Source organism: Poecilia formosa, unplaced genomic scaffold (genome assembly GCF_000485575.1).
Source record: "Poecilia formosa unplaced genomic scaffold, Poecilia_formosa-5.1.2 Scaffold340, whole genome shotgun sequence".
Classification (NCBI taxonomy): domain Eukaryota; kingdom Metazoa; phylum Chordata; class Actinopteri; order Cyprinodontiformes; family Poeciliidae; genus Poecilia; species Poecilia formosa.
The window spans coordinates 452,082-468,708 of record NW_006800279.1 but is presented as its reverse complement, the minus strand read 5'-3'; the positions used below and the strand labels follow the sequence as shown (position 1 = coordinate 468,708).

General features: G+C 39.1%; 1 protein-coding gene across 6 annotated transcripts in view; it reads right to left on the bottom strand.

The window, feature by feature from the left end:
• rasgrp3 (RAS guanyl releasing protein 3 (calcium and DAG-regulated)) overlaps positions 1-16,248 on the bottom strand; it is a 23,871-nt gene extending 7,623 nt beyond the window's left edge. For 3 of the 6 annotated variants that reach the window (XM_016661713.1, XM_016661712.1, XM_007573923.2), the window contains exons 1-10: positions 15,720-16,247; positions 6,747-6,898; positions 6,520-6,622; positions 6,181-6,243; positions 5,728-5,859; positions 3,706-3,853; positions 2,418-2,591; positions 1,641-1,757; positions 1,172-1,450; positions 836-916 (exon numbers count right to left, since the gene is read on the bottom strand). In XM_016661713.1, coding sequence (XP_016517199.1) covers positions 836-916; positions 1,172-1,450; positions 1,641-1,757; positions 2,418-2,591; positions 3,706-3,853; positions 5,728-5,859; positions 6,181-6,243; positions 6,520-6,622; positions 6,747-6,816 — 1,167 coding nt within the window. In that variant the 5' untranslated portion in view covers positions 6,817-6,898; positions 15,720-16,247. Of the gene's footprint in view, positions 1-835; positions 917-1,171; positions 1,451-1,640; positions 1,758-2,417; positions 2,592-3,705; positions 3,854-5,727; positions 5,860-6,180; positions 6,244-6,519; positions 6,623-6,746; positions 6,899-7,005; positions 7,396-10,947; positions 11,048-15,719 lie in introns of those variants that run through there. The other 3 variants (XR_001658898.1, XM_007573924.2, XM_007573922.2) reach the window with 3 other exon arrangements.
• Positions 16,249-16,627: the final 379 nt, after the last annotated feature.

The window sequence follows — 16,627 nt, the reverse complement described above, 5'->3', positions numbered from 1 at the left end:
AATACCAAGTGACTACAACATTAGGAAAAAGGAGCATGAGAAACTGGCGAAATACCAGGGCCTCAGAGAGGAACTGGAGAAGGCCTGGAAGGTGAAGACCACAGTGGTGCCTGTAGTCATTGGGGCCCTCAGGGCAGTCACTGAACAGGGGTAGTGGCTCAAACAGAACCCAGGAACAACATCAGACATCTCAGTCCAGAAATGTGAAGTTCTAGGCACAGCCAAGATACTGCGCAGAACCCTCAAGCTCCCAGGCCTCTGGTAGAGGACCCGAGCTCAGAGGATGAAAGAGAGAGACCACCCACGGAGGGTGAGAGGGGAATTATATATATATATATATATAATTTTTTTTTTTTAACACACCAAAATAAAATTCATAGCAGGAAGGATGACAGCATGCGGAGGAGGAAATTAACCATTTGATTCTGGTATGTTGGACCAGGGACACATCTAAAGGTTTCAGGCGACTAGCCCTTGAGGACTTGGAGTTTGACAACCACTAATCTATAACTCCATTCTGAAATTTTCTAAAAGATTCAAGTTCTCTTGTGCTCCAAAATGCTAATATGAGTTAGTCATAAAACATATTGGTAAAATTAAAGGTTGCCAATAACATAAATATGAGAAAGCTCACAGACTGAACAGGGGAGTTACATGTCAATGCATGTTGACAATAGACCATAGATGATCAGGAAGAACTGTTTGAATATCATATGGAAATAAAACCTTTGGCAGCTGTTCACTGTGAGCTGGCTCATTTCACCATAACACCCACAGATTTTTACCAGCATATAGTGTGTTTAATTCAGAATCATAGCTTTGAATAGAACTTTACCTGCGATTTTGGGTTACGTGGTTCCCTTACCAACGATAGCTCATAAATCTCATCTTCTGTGTAATAAAGGTCAAGAGAAAGCTGAAAAATATGAGCGTTCAGGTAAAAGTCATAAAACAATCATAATGATGACCAAACCCTAACGCAGAAGCTTAGTGAAATATAAACAGAGCTGATAGATATTTGACACATCATGATGCTTTTTGAGACCAACTATAATTTCTGGTGTTGGATTCCATTTCTAAAGTCAATCATCTCAAATGAAGCTTACTGTGAAACCTATATTCTCTATGTGCTATATAAAATTTGAGGCATGAAGCAAATAGCTGCCCTCACCGTCAGAAGGTAAACGAGGTCCATGTTGGGCTCCACTTGGGATACCACACTCTGTAGTGACACCAGCTCATTGAACGTCATGTACAGCTGATGCATCTTCACCATGTTCACCATGGTGCCGTCACCGACCCAGTCAGGAAAGACGACGTGCACCGCGATCAGATCCTTCAGGTGAATGCCCAGGATGGGGATTTTAAACCCTCTGCATTCATTGAAGGCCTTTCTGTAGTTGGAGTAGTTGTTGTTGGAAGAGACCAGCTCTGTCATCTCGCTCCAAATCTGGGACAGTGATAGGAAAACAGCATCATGTAATGAATAAGTCACAGTCGTTTTTGTGGCAGCTCATGTGACATAGATGGGTAAATAGATAGACCAGTTTCAGAGGCTAATAGGGGCTCAAATGTTCTTATATTGATGTAAGCAAAGAAATCAGTGTGAGGAATAGCATAGCCTGGCCCATGTTCAGTACCTTCAGAACTTCTGGCGCCAGGTAAGCATGAGTTTCTTTTAGTCGAGAAATCGAGCTGTGGCTCAGACCTCCCACCACCGCCATCAGAGTGTTGAAGTTCTGAAGATGCAGCAGTTTCTGAGAAAACAGAGGGGAGTGGTAAGATGTTAGGCTTTAACATCGTTCATCAGAGATCAGACAGTGCCATGGTCTGTAATAAAACTCTGAAAAAGATATGCTGCTCATCTGCTTCCTTTAGCCCAAAGTCACATGTTGACTTGAGTTGTGTTGGTGTGGCAGAGATTCTGTTGGTTGTTTTGTTATGACACATTTATCGTCATCAACCAAGTTGGCTGGAAATGTTTGTCAGTGACAGCTGGTTTATTATAGTGACAGAAGACTTTTATTAGCTACATAAGCTTCACGGTGCATTCAGGCACAGTTTGTAAATAATTTCCCCTTCATTAAACATGACTTCATTCCCTTTGGGCTCTTTTCAAGACAAAAAGAATAAATGAAATTATGAAAAATGCCAAGATTATCAGTTTCTTACTTATATAAAACGTGCTAAATAATATAATCACGTCATCAGAAATCATCGCCACATTATGCAGTAGTTTGTTGCTACTTGGAACATGTTTTTATTCTTGCATTCCAGCGTCTCTGGATATAATCTTAATCTGTTTATGTTGCAAGATTTTGAATAAACAGACAGAAAATCAGCAGCTATTCTTTCTTGTTTTTGAAACAGGTGTTAAATACAGTTTGTACATGTGAATAGCCTATTTCAGGAGTTACCTGAGCCACATGGATGTATTTGGCGATGACCTCTGCTCGGGTCTGAGGTGTGAGTTTGCTGAGCACCATCAGCTGGACCCACTGTGAGATGCCGTTGAAGAGAGCGATGGAGCGCTCCAGAGTCGGATTTTCCACAAGACAGCCATGGATCACATAGCTCTGATAGTCAGTGAACTGAGGAGAAACGAGAATTATTACCAAGATTCATTTATACAAATCATTAGAAGCCATGCAATGTAACTTAACTCTGTGTGGATTTTAATATTACAGTCAGTTAAATGAAAGATAAAACTAACTGCTTATAAGCAAAAACTGAAATCTTAGTAACGGCATCTCACAGTGGGTCCAGCTGATGGTGCTCAGCAATGTACGGGTCAACAAAAGGTCATTTATTTTCTTGAAATCTAGACAACATTTATTTGATGTAGCAACAATGATTAATTAGACATTAAAAATAAAGTGAGAGGATTTGATTGTAATTTTTTTAATTACAATTCTATATTTGGAAAAAGTTTTTATGTGTGATCTGGACTGTTCCGACTTCCTGTTCAGGCACATAAGGAGTTACCTGAGCCACATGGATGTATTTGGCGATGAAATAAAGACTTGAAAACTACAGTACTGTACACCTATAAGTGGATTACTCTCTAAAGCAGCAGTCTTCTCTCATCACTATTACATTTCAACTGAAAACACTCCAGTGTTATTCTAGATTGTCTCAGTTTTCTCACTTTAAATTCACTAAATCCAGATACTTCCATTATTGTGGACATCATTTGTAATCAGTCAGGCTGAGGGAAAATGATTAGTTTCCCATGAGAACATCCAGCCATTGTAGCAGGTGAGCAACTTCCCATGATGTTGCACATGTTGACTAACGTCCTCTTCATACAAGGTTTATATCTGAACTACAGTTGGTTTCTAATGCCACAGATGATAACGTTTTGCCAAATGCAGAATCATTCTATGAATTATATGAGTTTCTTGAAAATAACGTTAAATACATTTATCATTAAGCCCACATCAAAAATGTTTTAAAATGTTTTTTTATTGGTCTCATTTAACATTCTAATCATAAATGTCATGTTTTTATTAGGTGTTATCTGAAAACCAATCAACAGAAAATAAAGGCTTGAAAACTTCAGTCTGTGTGAAATGTGTTTCACTGAGTGAACCGAGTTACTGAGAAAACTTTTCAATGATTTATTCAGTATGACTGTATAAAGAGATCTCTGTGCGTCAACCATCAGTTTCAGAGGATTCAAGTAAGGTTGACAGGTTGACCCACCGATATCCTCCTGATAGACTTGAACTCCAGGAAGGTGAGATGCTCTGCCAGCTCCACAGGCTCCAAGTGGTCAAACAGCAGTGATGCTTTCCCTTTCTTGGCTTGTTTCTTCCTCTGGGTCAACTTCCGCATCCAATCATATGACGGTCTGTAAGGAGATCAGGTCAGAAACAGTAAGCTGGCAGACAGAACCCAGTCAAATCAGCAGGAAGGTTCTGTTCAGGGGTGTTTAAGACGATGTTTACAGCCAAAAAAAAAAAAAGTAGAGAATCAACAAAACAAATAATTTATTTTATTTTCTTTACAGAAATCTTCACTGTTATTAATACATTGTGATATTTTTTATGTACATTTGAATTTACTGTTAGTGGTGTTGAGTAGCTCAAATCTTGAATATCGAAGCAGTGTAAATGTACGTGTTATTTGGACAAAAATCAAGGCTGATGAACAAACGTGATTAGATTGATGACTGTTGTTACAGCCAACACAGTTTTAACCAATTTTGATGTAAACTAAAACTATAAAAGCTGAATAAATAGTTGTCCAGTTACTTTCTAATAATGTAAATAAAACTCAGTGTTCTTTTCTGCCAGTCATGTTGGGTTTTTTTTAAAGAATTATTCATTTAGTCTCATAATAGAGTCAATTCTGGTTGCAAAATCAATCATATTTTCTAATAACAATGTATTTGTCCTGATTCTCTGCATTTGACATACATAGAAAGTACATACATTCATGAATATAGATTATAAGGTCCAATGTGTGCTAATGGTTTAACAGGACTGAAAACATAAAAACTGTAACTGTTTCTTTCTCCAGCTTTCACTCTGTTTTATATGCAGAACTGAACTTAAGGATGTGCACATCTTTAAGCTTTAGATGTCAGATTCAAACTTCAGTGGGCTTTCTATGTGTTGTTTTTCTACTTTGTACTTGGAAATTCCAAACTACCGTACTCAGCAGAAATTTCATTCAAGTAAAATAGTAATATCACAAATATAAAAGTAACAGAGAAGGAAATGTGATTGTTTTAATTCTTATTCTTGGCAAGACATCTTAAATCATTGAAAAGTCTGTTCATACCTCATAAATACATTAATACAAATTTCTAAAGACAACTCATAAGAGGGTTAGTTAACCTTTTTTTTACCAGGCAAAAAAACAATTTCTTATTGATGTTAGCCTGAAAGTACTAAAATACACTAGTTTTAGCACCAGATGTTGGGAATGTGGGTCACATCAGTGAAAACTGAATCCACCCATGCAATGCAAGACAGTTTTTTGGTAGAGGCGGTGTGATGGTGTGGGACGGAGTTTTCCTTTCTATGAAAACAAGGTTTACTGTCAAGATGAAGATGAAATTCTGAAACCAGCGTCAATCTCACATTTGCTCTCTTTAAGACCGAACTCTATCCCACAAAATGCCAATGTTTGCCTCGACAGAGCGGAGTTTGACTGAAAATTGTAATAAGAGAAGAAGATTAGAGGTCCTGCGAACAGTTCAGGCTTCAGCCCCACTGAACACTTGTGAGACATTGTGCTGTTCATATAAGAATGACGAACATAACTATATTGGGTAACACAACAAATCCTGGGTGAAGAATCAGATGCCTTTCCTCGGCAGTGTGTGATCAATCCGATAAGAATCATAATCATAACAATTCTCCTAATGAAACCACCCAGTCCAAGAAAAAAGACTAGAGAATCGTTAGTAACAGAATGAGCTGCTGTTCATACAGTCATACTTTCTCATCCAAAATATGCATCGGAGCATTTCATCTGTAATGAGATCTATTGTCAAGAAGCTACAATCAATCATTTTAGTTTCTACAGCGGTCTCTCTTTCTCACTGTTTATTCAATGTCACATGCTGTTTTTATTTTAATTATGTAAAGCACTTTGAAATGCCTTGCTGCTGAAATGTGCTATACAAATAAAATTTGATTGATTGATTGATTGAGTGTGTGTGCGTGAGTGTGTGTGCGTGTGCACGTGTGTGTGCGTGTGTGTTTGTTGTCTTACATGGCTGAGATGTCGATGAGTTTAAAATGCTCCTCACAACCAAGCTGAGCGGCCACCTCCCTGAACTCCTCTGTGATCTGGATCAGTCCCAAATCCAGGTTGAATTCTGCGGGGAAGGTCACTATCCAGAACCTACATGTGCACATTCACATTACCAGGTGTTAAGGTGCAGAAAGGCCCCGACTGAACGTGTGCTGGAACTGCCCTCATCCAATGAGTTTCAAATTAGTTCAATGAGTTCTTCTAAAACCCTGGAGGCCTCTGACTTCATTTAAAGTTACAACATTAATCATTAAGAAATGTTGCAAAACACAAACATTGAGAGAGACTTTAAGTCTTAAAAATACAAAGTGTGGAAACATAATTAGGTGAAGTTAAACTTAAGTAATTAAAGACAATTTTGAATTGGACAACATTGTTTCCTGGGAGTCTGAAATGTGTTTATTTCTTTACCTCATGAAATAGCAAATCTTCAGCCTGGTCATCCTGCAGCTGTCTTCTTTGCCATCACGGTACGTAGACTTTGGTTAAGGACTTTATGATATAAATAGATAAACTAAAAGGAAGCTGGTTGCAGGTTCACAGATTGGTCATTGGTACAAAATTGTAATCTTATTAAACTCAACTACATATAACATGTCAATGTGCATTGACGCCCACCAGTGTGTTGGTCCTAAAAGCAAACTCTTTCTGGGCAGTTGTATGGAAAAACATCCTTTATAAAGATAATTTATGTTAATATTTGAAGAAAAATAAAATGCATAAGGACTTTTGTTTTGCCAGATGGGATATATCATTAGTAGTTTTCCTGCCAGCTCAGTGGATGTAACATACCAGCGATGCATTAGCAGCAGGGTACGAGGGAGCAGGTTGGCATGGAGATCACCGTTATCATCTGTGAAGAGAAAGAAGTCCCAGAATAGCATAAAATGTAAACTACCATGAAATAATGACAACGCTAACAGCCCATCACAAAACGTCAGTTCTTCACATCAACTAAGATGTTGTGCGTCTCTCACCGAATGCGTGAATGCATTCAACTAGCAGCGCATCGAGAGAAGCCGCCTTGCCCAGAGTGGAGGATCCCATAGTTCCACAGTGGTGGGAACGCAGAGTTCAGCTTGTTCTGCCTTTCAGGGCTTCCCTGGCAACAGCAGATAGACGGCAAACCCTAGAAGTTGAGGAGAAAACAAGGATCACCGTGTCAACAGAAAACCTCTTTGGAAGCACAACTGAAAATGTCTACAACACTTAGTGGTAAATGACAGAATAATCTACCAGAAATATATTCAACTGCTACTTCTAATTCAGTGGTGCCCAAAGTCGGTCCTGGAGGGCCAGTATCCTGAATGTTTTAATTCCTCCCTGGTGGTAGTAACAACCTTCTCAGCTTGTCAATATTTTCATTAGGCCATCTAATGAGCCATCATTTGATCCAGGTGTGTTAAACCAGGGAGAGAACTAAACCATGCAGGATGCCGGCCCTCGAGGACCGACTTTGGGCACCATTGTTCTAGACAACATGCTGACCCCTTTCCTCACCCTGCTGTATTTACACCCTGTTATTTATCTGCATGTGTTGATGCAGATAAACACATGCAGACACAACATATGTTCTCTCTGTTTTTCCTGTGTTGTGGAAAGTACACACCTGACCGGGCCTCTGTGTTTGCCACTGTTTCTCTATCCCGACCCAGTCAAGGCTTTTACTTTAGAATCTACTGACTCTTACCTAATGTTATAATGACTTATAATGGATGGACTTGGCTGCATGATTTTAAATCTGAATGTAGTTAATTTCTCAACTGAATTTTTGTGGCCCCAGACAGCATTCTAAGAGCACTACATGCAGTCTCTTTGATTTATTTAACACAAAACGCAGAAGAGAGCAGGTATAAAATTGGACGATCTAGCCTTTAGATATATTGTCTGGTCACCTAGCAACCATGAGCCTACTCAGGTTCAATTGGTCAGTCTATTTGTGTGAAAATGTGATTGGATGACTAGAATATTTTTGTGTCCATTTTTTTTATTACAACGGTTTGATTCCCTCTTGTTTTGTCAGTAGTTCAGCTGTTGCTGGTGTCTTTGGATTTTCAGATTTCTGTGGTTGGTTTTGAGAATTTTACACAAAATGTACATATTTTTTATCTTCAACATCTTGAAGCTGTTGAATCACCTTTCCCGATGTTTCCATCCAATTCTCATAAGAATTTTAAGCTAACTTTAGAAAATCCACAAAACATGAAACACCACTCCCATCTCATCCTGTAGTGCCTCTCGCCAGCCTTCCCTCCATGCTGAATGTTTGGGCTTTGTCATTTTTCAGAGTGTCATGCTTCTGGTCTGCACAAACCCACCAGTGGATGGAAAGGTTTGTCAAGTTACGTCTTATTAGGCAAATGTGTTTCCATCTCACCTTTTGGAAACATCAAAAACCACCTGAAGTGAATGCAAAAACATTTTTGCAAAATTCACAAAGATTTTTTTAATTTTTATTTTGCTATCTCCATCAATATTTTCCAATGCAAGGCTTCAAAAACATGCATTAAAATGTTGATTGCAGCTACTGCTGACTAGACAAACACACAATCTAACTTAAAATTTAGATAACAGTTATTCAAACACTTGGAGGCGCTCAAAAGTATTGAACTTTAATCCACCAAACAGTCCGGTGATCCTTTGATATACTAGACAACACGGTGATGTGACCGAACAGAGACATGACTAAACATCACCGGTTACACACATGCTTTCTAAATATCACAGCACACATGTCCTTCGCTCATGTTCAAACCCCGATACGACAAAACACATGACAGGTGAGATTCATTGTTCAAACTCTGACTAAAATCCTGTTGTTTTAAACCATGTTCCGGCAGATGGTGCTTCACATGCAGCGATTAATAAACAAAGTGCACTGGGAAACCAGAGAGCTTTGTCACTCAATCTGTGAAAATAACCAGATATAGTGATGGCAAGAAAAGCTCAGAAGGTCCTTAATGTAAAAACTGCACAATCTGATAAGCTTAACCACCATTTTTACCTTCAAATGAATGTACTGAATGAATTAATCAATCCAATTTCAAATCACAAAGTTGTGCACTTAAAAACATTCATAGTTGTTATTGTTTAAGGATGAGGCAGCCTTGATAAAAACACCTGTCCTGATTTCTGTTATTTTTGTATATAAAATATATATATATTTGAGTAACGCAAGTAATTTAAATATGACTGAATATACGCAAATAAATAAAACAAGCATACACATGCAAATATGTTAATTGTTAATTATAAATATGTTATGTAGAATTTACAAGTATGTTAATCTATGTTAACATATTATAGATTAATATATTAATATGTTAATCTATAATTAGTCTAAACTATTCAGCAGTTCCTCATGTAAGGAGGATGAGAATCTGTCTCGACACAGTAGACCCACCTTACTAGACCTTAAGGTGACGACACAACTTGGCCTAAGCTGTAGGGAAACACGCAAAAAGAGACTAAAAAAAACGTGAAACATCTGAAACAGGATCTGAGAAGTGCAAATATCCATTAGTTGATTATCTACTGTTTGCATCTTGAAGACTAAACAATATTGTTATCTTTCATATTTCATTGGGTATTTTGTTGACAGCCATTGAGTCAAGTCATTTCTAATATTGATTTATAATTTATATATCAATGAAACCCATTGTGTCTATATGTTATAAAGATTTTTAGCTTCTTTTCTTAGGTATTCACTTATTTTTAATGTCTCTTCAGACGTACCGGACAGGCTTTGATGTTACTGTTTTATTCATCTCCGAAAAATAGAGTTGCATCAAAACCACTAACATCACCATTCTTAACCAGGCCTTGGTGGATTTACTGGTCCCTACTGGACAGAATATGTACATCGAATTAAAAGGCACAACCTTTTATTTTTCACTGTCTGAAATTAAATCAGACCAAAGTTCTCCTGTTAAAAATCAGCTAGAATTATGTAGAATATACCGGATATTTATTTGTTAATATCTTTCTGAAAGGACCAGAACTCCAGCTCACTATGGTGACAGTCTTGTGAAAGGAAACCCAAAAGGTTTGACCCAAATCATACAGCTAAAAGGCAATGCTACCAGTTCCTGACAAAGTTTACTGTATGTACATTTTTTGACTTTGAAGATATGATCAAATAAACTTTCGAACAATCTCACACTCAATATCCTGGCATTTAGCAAATATAAATCACTTTGGCAAATGGAGCTGTCCTAAAACAAGAGATGTTTTGTCTAATTTAACTTCATATAGTGAGAAAAAAGATATATGTCTTATTTTATATTTTATGTGAACTTTTGGTTTCAAAATGGCAATAAAATGGACCTATTTTCCAGCTGCAGTGATGTGAGATCACATAGGTTGTGCACTGGAGCTACATGTTGGCCATGATTCATCCTTGTATTCTTTGGGATCTATTTGGATCTGCAAAAACATGTTTACTGAGTGTTTTTTATATAGATGATCATTAAAGTAGGGCTTTTCAATTTATGCTTGAACTGGATGTGAGGAAAGCAATCCAGACAAACAAACCATCCATTCAGACTAACACCGGCCTCGTACTGGATATGGATTTTCAAAAGCATTGGAAGTGACTTTCTTCAGTAAAATGTTAACTTGAGTTAAAAATGAACCCAGCCGGAAATATATATATTGTCTAATGCAGCGATTAGAATAAAGGAGCAGCTCTGTGTGGTCGAACACAGTGTGACACAGACACACAATCAACAAAGAGACTATTTTAACAGCATTCTCTTTCATTTCCCCTGTTGCGAACGTCACACACTCAGCGCAACTTTTCCAACATTAATGCATTTCATATTGTGTTGCTGCTGACTCCTGCCTCCAGCATGATGTGGTGACATTACTTGGTCTGTTTCTGCCCTGACAGAGGGTCACCGTGTGTCTCCCTCTGGTTCCTCTGGCTCAGCTGCATCACTTAATGCCCAGTGGCAAGCATGAAATGAACATCTCCTATTACTGGTTCTCAGGTTAACACAAATAAACTCACATCCACTGTTCTATTCTATAAACATGATGTTCTGATGCTTGCACCCCACTGTAAAGCTACAAGCAGAAGCTTAAAGTCAAATCATCTTAAAACTTCCACTAAACTCTGTTGAGGCATTAAAGAATACAGCAACGGTCATCGTTCAAAGCTTCAGAGTCAAGTCTTACCTGTTAAACCGTCACGTTTACGCAAACGTCCAGGCTAAGGATCAGTCCTGTTAGTGATACATCCAGCTCTGCTGCATGCTGCAGGCTGCTGCTGGCTGATGAGCACAAAGAGCCTCCCATGGTGGAGCTACTCCACTGTATGACCTCCTCCGCCACCTCCTCCTCCTCTTGTTGGTAAGCACAGCAGCCTGGAGCAGCAGCAGTTTTCCATGTGATCTTGCATGCACACAAAGAGAGCCACGGAAAGAGAGCAAAGTTGTGTTTCTTATAATATCAGACACTTTAACTCATTGTGCTGGTCCTAGTTTGAGATTTAAGAGGACAGGATAGATCTAAACGTGTACTGTTGTTTCCTCTGTGCCCTCAGAGTTTTATCATTTTTTACTTCGAGACGCAACCTTTAGTACTGGATCATAAGTTGTGTCACAGGATGATCTCAAGGAGACATTTTGCTATTGCTGACAGTCGCCTCACTGGCCTAACATTTCCATTACATGACCCGCCCAGCGGTGCTCCTAGCCTGTTGGGTGCCCTGGGCGAACCACCTTTCTATCATTAAAAACTGTTTATAGATCAGGTTATGACTCTTTATCTAACATCCACACAGTTTAACTACATTTTCAGGGAACATTTCTGAGTGTTTGGTTGACCACTAACCTGTAGAAATACAGGAAAAGCGCAGCAGCAATGAATACAATGTGTGTCATTTGTCATCCAGTTTGTGTCTGACATGAGGGGAGCGTTTATCAAGCCTTTCCTCCAAGCATTTAAAATAAGGAGTAAAATCAATCAGAAATAACCAAAAATGACCGCAATTTTGCTACACACAAAAAAGTGGTCACACAATTATTTTCAGTGTGCTACAATTAGGTACTGTTGACATTCAGATCCTCTGGGTGGGGAGGAGATGCTCATGCCACCCCCAACAAGATGTCACCCTGAGCGGTTGAATATGTCGCTCATATCAGAAACCCCAATGGATCCTCCTACAGGTTTTTATACAAATCAACATCATCAGTACAATCAGTCGGGAGGTTGTGGGGGGTTCCACAAGGCTTTATTCTTGGGCCACTCATTTTCTCTTTGTACCTTCTGCCACTGGAAGTTTTATTAAGGAAATATGGGATTCCAGTCTTATGCTGATGACTGTCAAATCTAATATCATTAAAGTGTTCATTGACTAAATTATATAGTTACTAATGTAAATGAGTGTCAGTCTTACAAAATCATTTTCTAGTTGGATACATTATCTAGTAGTACTTTTACTTGAATATATTTACAAATATGCTCATAGTCGATTTTGTTGCAGGCGATGCAAGGAGTGAGAAAAAACTGCAAAAGATGAGGCGTCAACAAAAAAATGTTCCCAGATGGAACCCAGCAAGATTCTTTGGCCAGTGGCTTTCAACAGTGTGAAAGATCATCTTGGTAATAAAAAGTACATGTAAGCTGCTTTGTTGTTGTGCAAGTATAAGCTGGAAGACAAGAAAATGGAAATTATTAAATGCAGAGGCACAAGATATTTTGGCCTCTGGCCTAAACATGTGAACCAGAGTGCGGAGTCAGAACGCATGAATAATTCAGAGAGTTTTTAACCATTTGGACATCATAGATTGTTATTTAAGAGGTCAGTGAAGACCAATGTCCTCACCAGGCAAAAGCGTTTTCGTCTAATAAAAGGTGTATTTCTCAGAGTACAACCACACCTGTTAACATTGATGCGCTAACGGCCTGAAGGCAAAGTGTCTGAGATTGTTGTTGATCAAGATCTTCTGAAAAATCATTTTTTAACCCAGATTTACAAACAAGTAAATGATAATGATAATTGTGTTTTGGTGGCTTTGCATACTCTTCCATTAGCTTCATCCTAATGTGACCAGAGAGCCTCAGCAGTGGGGGGCCTGTGGCCTGGTGCCACTCAGGGTCTATGCAGTACGATCAGGCATAGCAAGATTCAATCGTTTTCACACTTCTACAGCAGAGTGAAAAAAAAGTATTTCAATGCTTTAAATTTGAAAAAAAAAATATATATATTTCATGACCAATACAGCTTGCACGATGAAAATGGCCATATTTCTGTCTTTTAATACAAAACACGGTAATTCACTTTGCTGATGTCAGCATGGATGATGGTTGAACTGAAGTGTGTATCAGGAGCGCAAAGGGGGAGAGGCGAAAGACCATTCCAGAGAATTAGGACACACTTTTCACTCGAACCCTTCGGTGTGAGCGTGCATTTGAAGGACCAGGGTGGCAGAGCGAGTATTGGGACGGGGCCATAGTGAAAACTTTGTGCCAACCTGTATTAAATTGTATTGATGCTGAAGGTAAACAGCAAGGTACCCCCATCTTAACCCTGACTATGTGCACACTCAGAAAGCTCAATGAATAATCAAACTGACTTTAAAGAAGTTAGGTTCAAGAAAGCAGATGGAACTGAGCTAAAAAGTTATCTGTTTCCATTATAAATAACTTTCTTTATGTATCTGTTTAATTTGTCTCAGTTAGTTCATGATTACGTAGATTGAGCCTCTACAGGTTGGGAAATCAGGAAATGGGGACATAAGTGGAGGAGGGGTTGAGTTGATTAGGTGCAGAAAAGGATTGAGGTACAACTGAGACATCAGTGTGTCTCACATTTACAGGTAAAAACAAGCTGCAGTTGAACTCTGATGACCCATTCTCTGGGATCAAACTCAATAAAACAGACACAGGACAAAAAGTGACCAGCTGGCCAGACTTTGACAGACTCATATCATTAATTTATGCAAAACGTGCAGCAGTGTGACGCATATTCATAATAACAACATGTACAGTGTGTACTCTTCCTCTATCAGGCCTTTCATGCAACCACTTGACATTCTTCAGAGTGAGGACACATTGTTGTACATCGGCCAAATGGACCTGAAACACACTGATAGACTTCATTAATTGGACTGAAGCACCAGCTCTTCACTTCCACAAAGACGAGGATGCACATCAAGAACACGCTGTACTGCAGCTTCCTTCCTCAGCCGGTGGAACCACAGACTGATACAGCCATGTTTTCATGATGCGCTCTACATCTAGATCTTAATATTCTGAAAGAAAATAAATGGAATCTTCTACACGTAGACGGGTATAATTCCCAACACAAAAAGGATTGGTTTTGTGAAAAATAAATACAATGTTGACTTTGCTGTGAATTATGGGATCAGACGACTTACATAGATGAAGGGAAGATCTGTTTTCCTATGACTAAACTGAAATCCAGTTATCTGATCCACCAGCAGCAAAAAACATCAGACATTCTGCATATTTTCACCAACTCAAATCTGTTAATCAATTTTGGTAGCTAATGTCTAAGGGAAAAGTTCAGATGAACAGAGAAGGGGAACAACTCGCCCCAGCATCTCTTCACACCAACCATTTTGTTGGATTTTTTCAGGGGTGATGTTTTGCTTTCACCGGGGGTTTAGCTACATTTTGAAGGCTGTGTAATAAAACCAGAGGAGTCAACTGATACAAAGACCCAATGCTCTAAAAGTTGGTTTTGTAAAATTAATTCACTGACACAATCACATTTCTTTTCTTAATTCATCTTCACTTGCTCAACATTTAGAAATAATGATGTAGGAGCCATCCTCCTTTTGGAGAAAAAATCTGCATGTCTTTTTGGAATCAATGGTCAAAAAGAGTTTTCGGTGTTTAAAAAACAAAAACAACCGACTAATCTAAGAGAAGTCTCCAACAGACCCTCTCACATGTCATATTGTGTAACAAATGTCAAAAGACTCCAGTAAGAAGCCTGGTTCAGGTCATAGTTGGAACATGTGGGAAAGTGGAGTCCTTCTGCAGCCAGGGTGAGTTAATAACTAAAGGTGATAACACCAACAACTGCTGATGACTAAATGGAGAGCTTTTAGGCACAAATAGAGAGTGGAGTCGGATTACCATCAGTTTGCTCCATGCATGTGCACAACTAACAGGCCAATGAAGGAATTATTCTGATTAGTTGATGCAGTGGAGTTGGTGCTGCTCTTCCTAAATGCAGCACACTGGTCACAACATTGAGACGTTTTTGCTCTGATTTCAGTCGAGGCTTAAAAGTACACCAGTGTGTTACATGTAAGGCCACCGGTCAGTGTCCAGTTACTGTCCTGTTGGCTGCAAGTTGTTATCACTCCTGACTTGCCCTGGGCTAGAAACCCAGCCAGGAGCATTTTTGCATGCATGTTGCTTCAGTTTCCATTCCACTGTCTAAAAATATGGATACTCTCTCAAATGATCACTTAAAATTCCCCTGTGTGTATCGTTGTTTGTCCTGTGATAGAGCAGCAAACCTGTCCAGCATGTACCTGCCTCTCCCTCAATGGCTGACAGAGATATTCACTTTTAAATCACATTTTCATCTTCTTTACGTTCTACGTCATGTCATTCTGGTATAAATATGTACCAGGCAGAAGAAGAAGTTCTGCAATGGACACACACAACCCTGATCCCACTGTGAGATTAAGCCTGGACTTACACAACGACCAAGAATAAAAAGATGTAAAGTCCAATTCAATCTAAATTGAACTGTGTCTGGTTAAAATGCCTGATAATGCAGTAAACATGCAGATTTGAACAAATCCAACATAAAAGACTAATTATAAACTATGGGGTTTTCTCAGTTGCAGACAAGCAGTCACTTTGACTGCAAGAGAAAACTCCAGGTAAGTAAATTCACAGCCAGGCAGACATTACTAATTGCGACTCATAATCATTGCAGAAGTTTTACACATGCACCTTACCTCACTTTATACCCAGGAACTATCCTCACAAGTCATAGATGCAGCCTTTCAAGATGTCCATGGGTCGACCAATTCCCTTTTTCTCTTCAGACCTACAACTTAAAAAGCAGAATCCAGTTAAATCTAGGAGACCTCTCCGGCCAGCATAGCTCCTCTCTTCAGATGGTCTCTCAGATTCTCTCATCTGAAGTCCTTTGTTTTGTTCAGCTACACGTACTGATGTTGTGTATTCAGCCAGCGCAGAGCCCTGTGTGTGAGCTTTGTTTGTCTAAATGACCACTAGACTTCCTTCAATTCTTTCCCAACTTAGTTTTCCTGCCTGAGTTAAGCCGGGCTAAATATAGTACTCACACAAGGCAACGTGAAAAAAAAAAGAAAAAAAAAAAGCTGTGCAGGAAATGTATCACAACACACTCGTGAGCATGTTCATCTTTGTTTTTTTGTGTCTTCCTGCAGCAGATTCCAAAAACAGTTCAGGAGAACGTTGTTCGGTGAATGCGACACAGTGTTGCAAGCGTTTGATTTGTTTTTGGATTTCTCTCAGAGTGATGACCGACAGCCAGGGTGGAGCCAGTCCATGTGAGCACTGTTGCATTGTTGTTGAGGGTCAACCCATCCTATATTCCACTCCGATGACGTTGTACACATTGTTTTGTCTCTGGGCTTCTAAAAAGGTCTGCCTAAACAAAAGCACTGACAGCACATCCTGCTGTCTGGCTGCACAAAAAGAATTCAGCTCCAGCTTTGATTGTTTCACACACATTCAGCTGGCACCACAGCCACCGTGCGGGAATCTGGTGTCTCATTTATGGAAATGTCTCACGGTGTTGGACATGGGGTTCAGGTTTGATTAGATGTTTACTGGAAGTGTGGTGAGACCGTGTTCCACAAAGACAATGGCTGGTGTT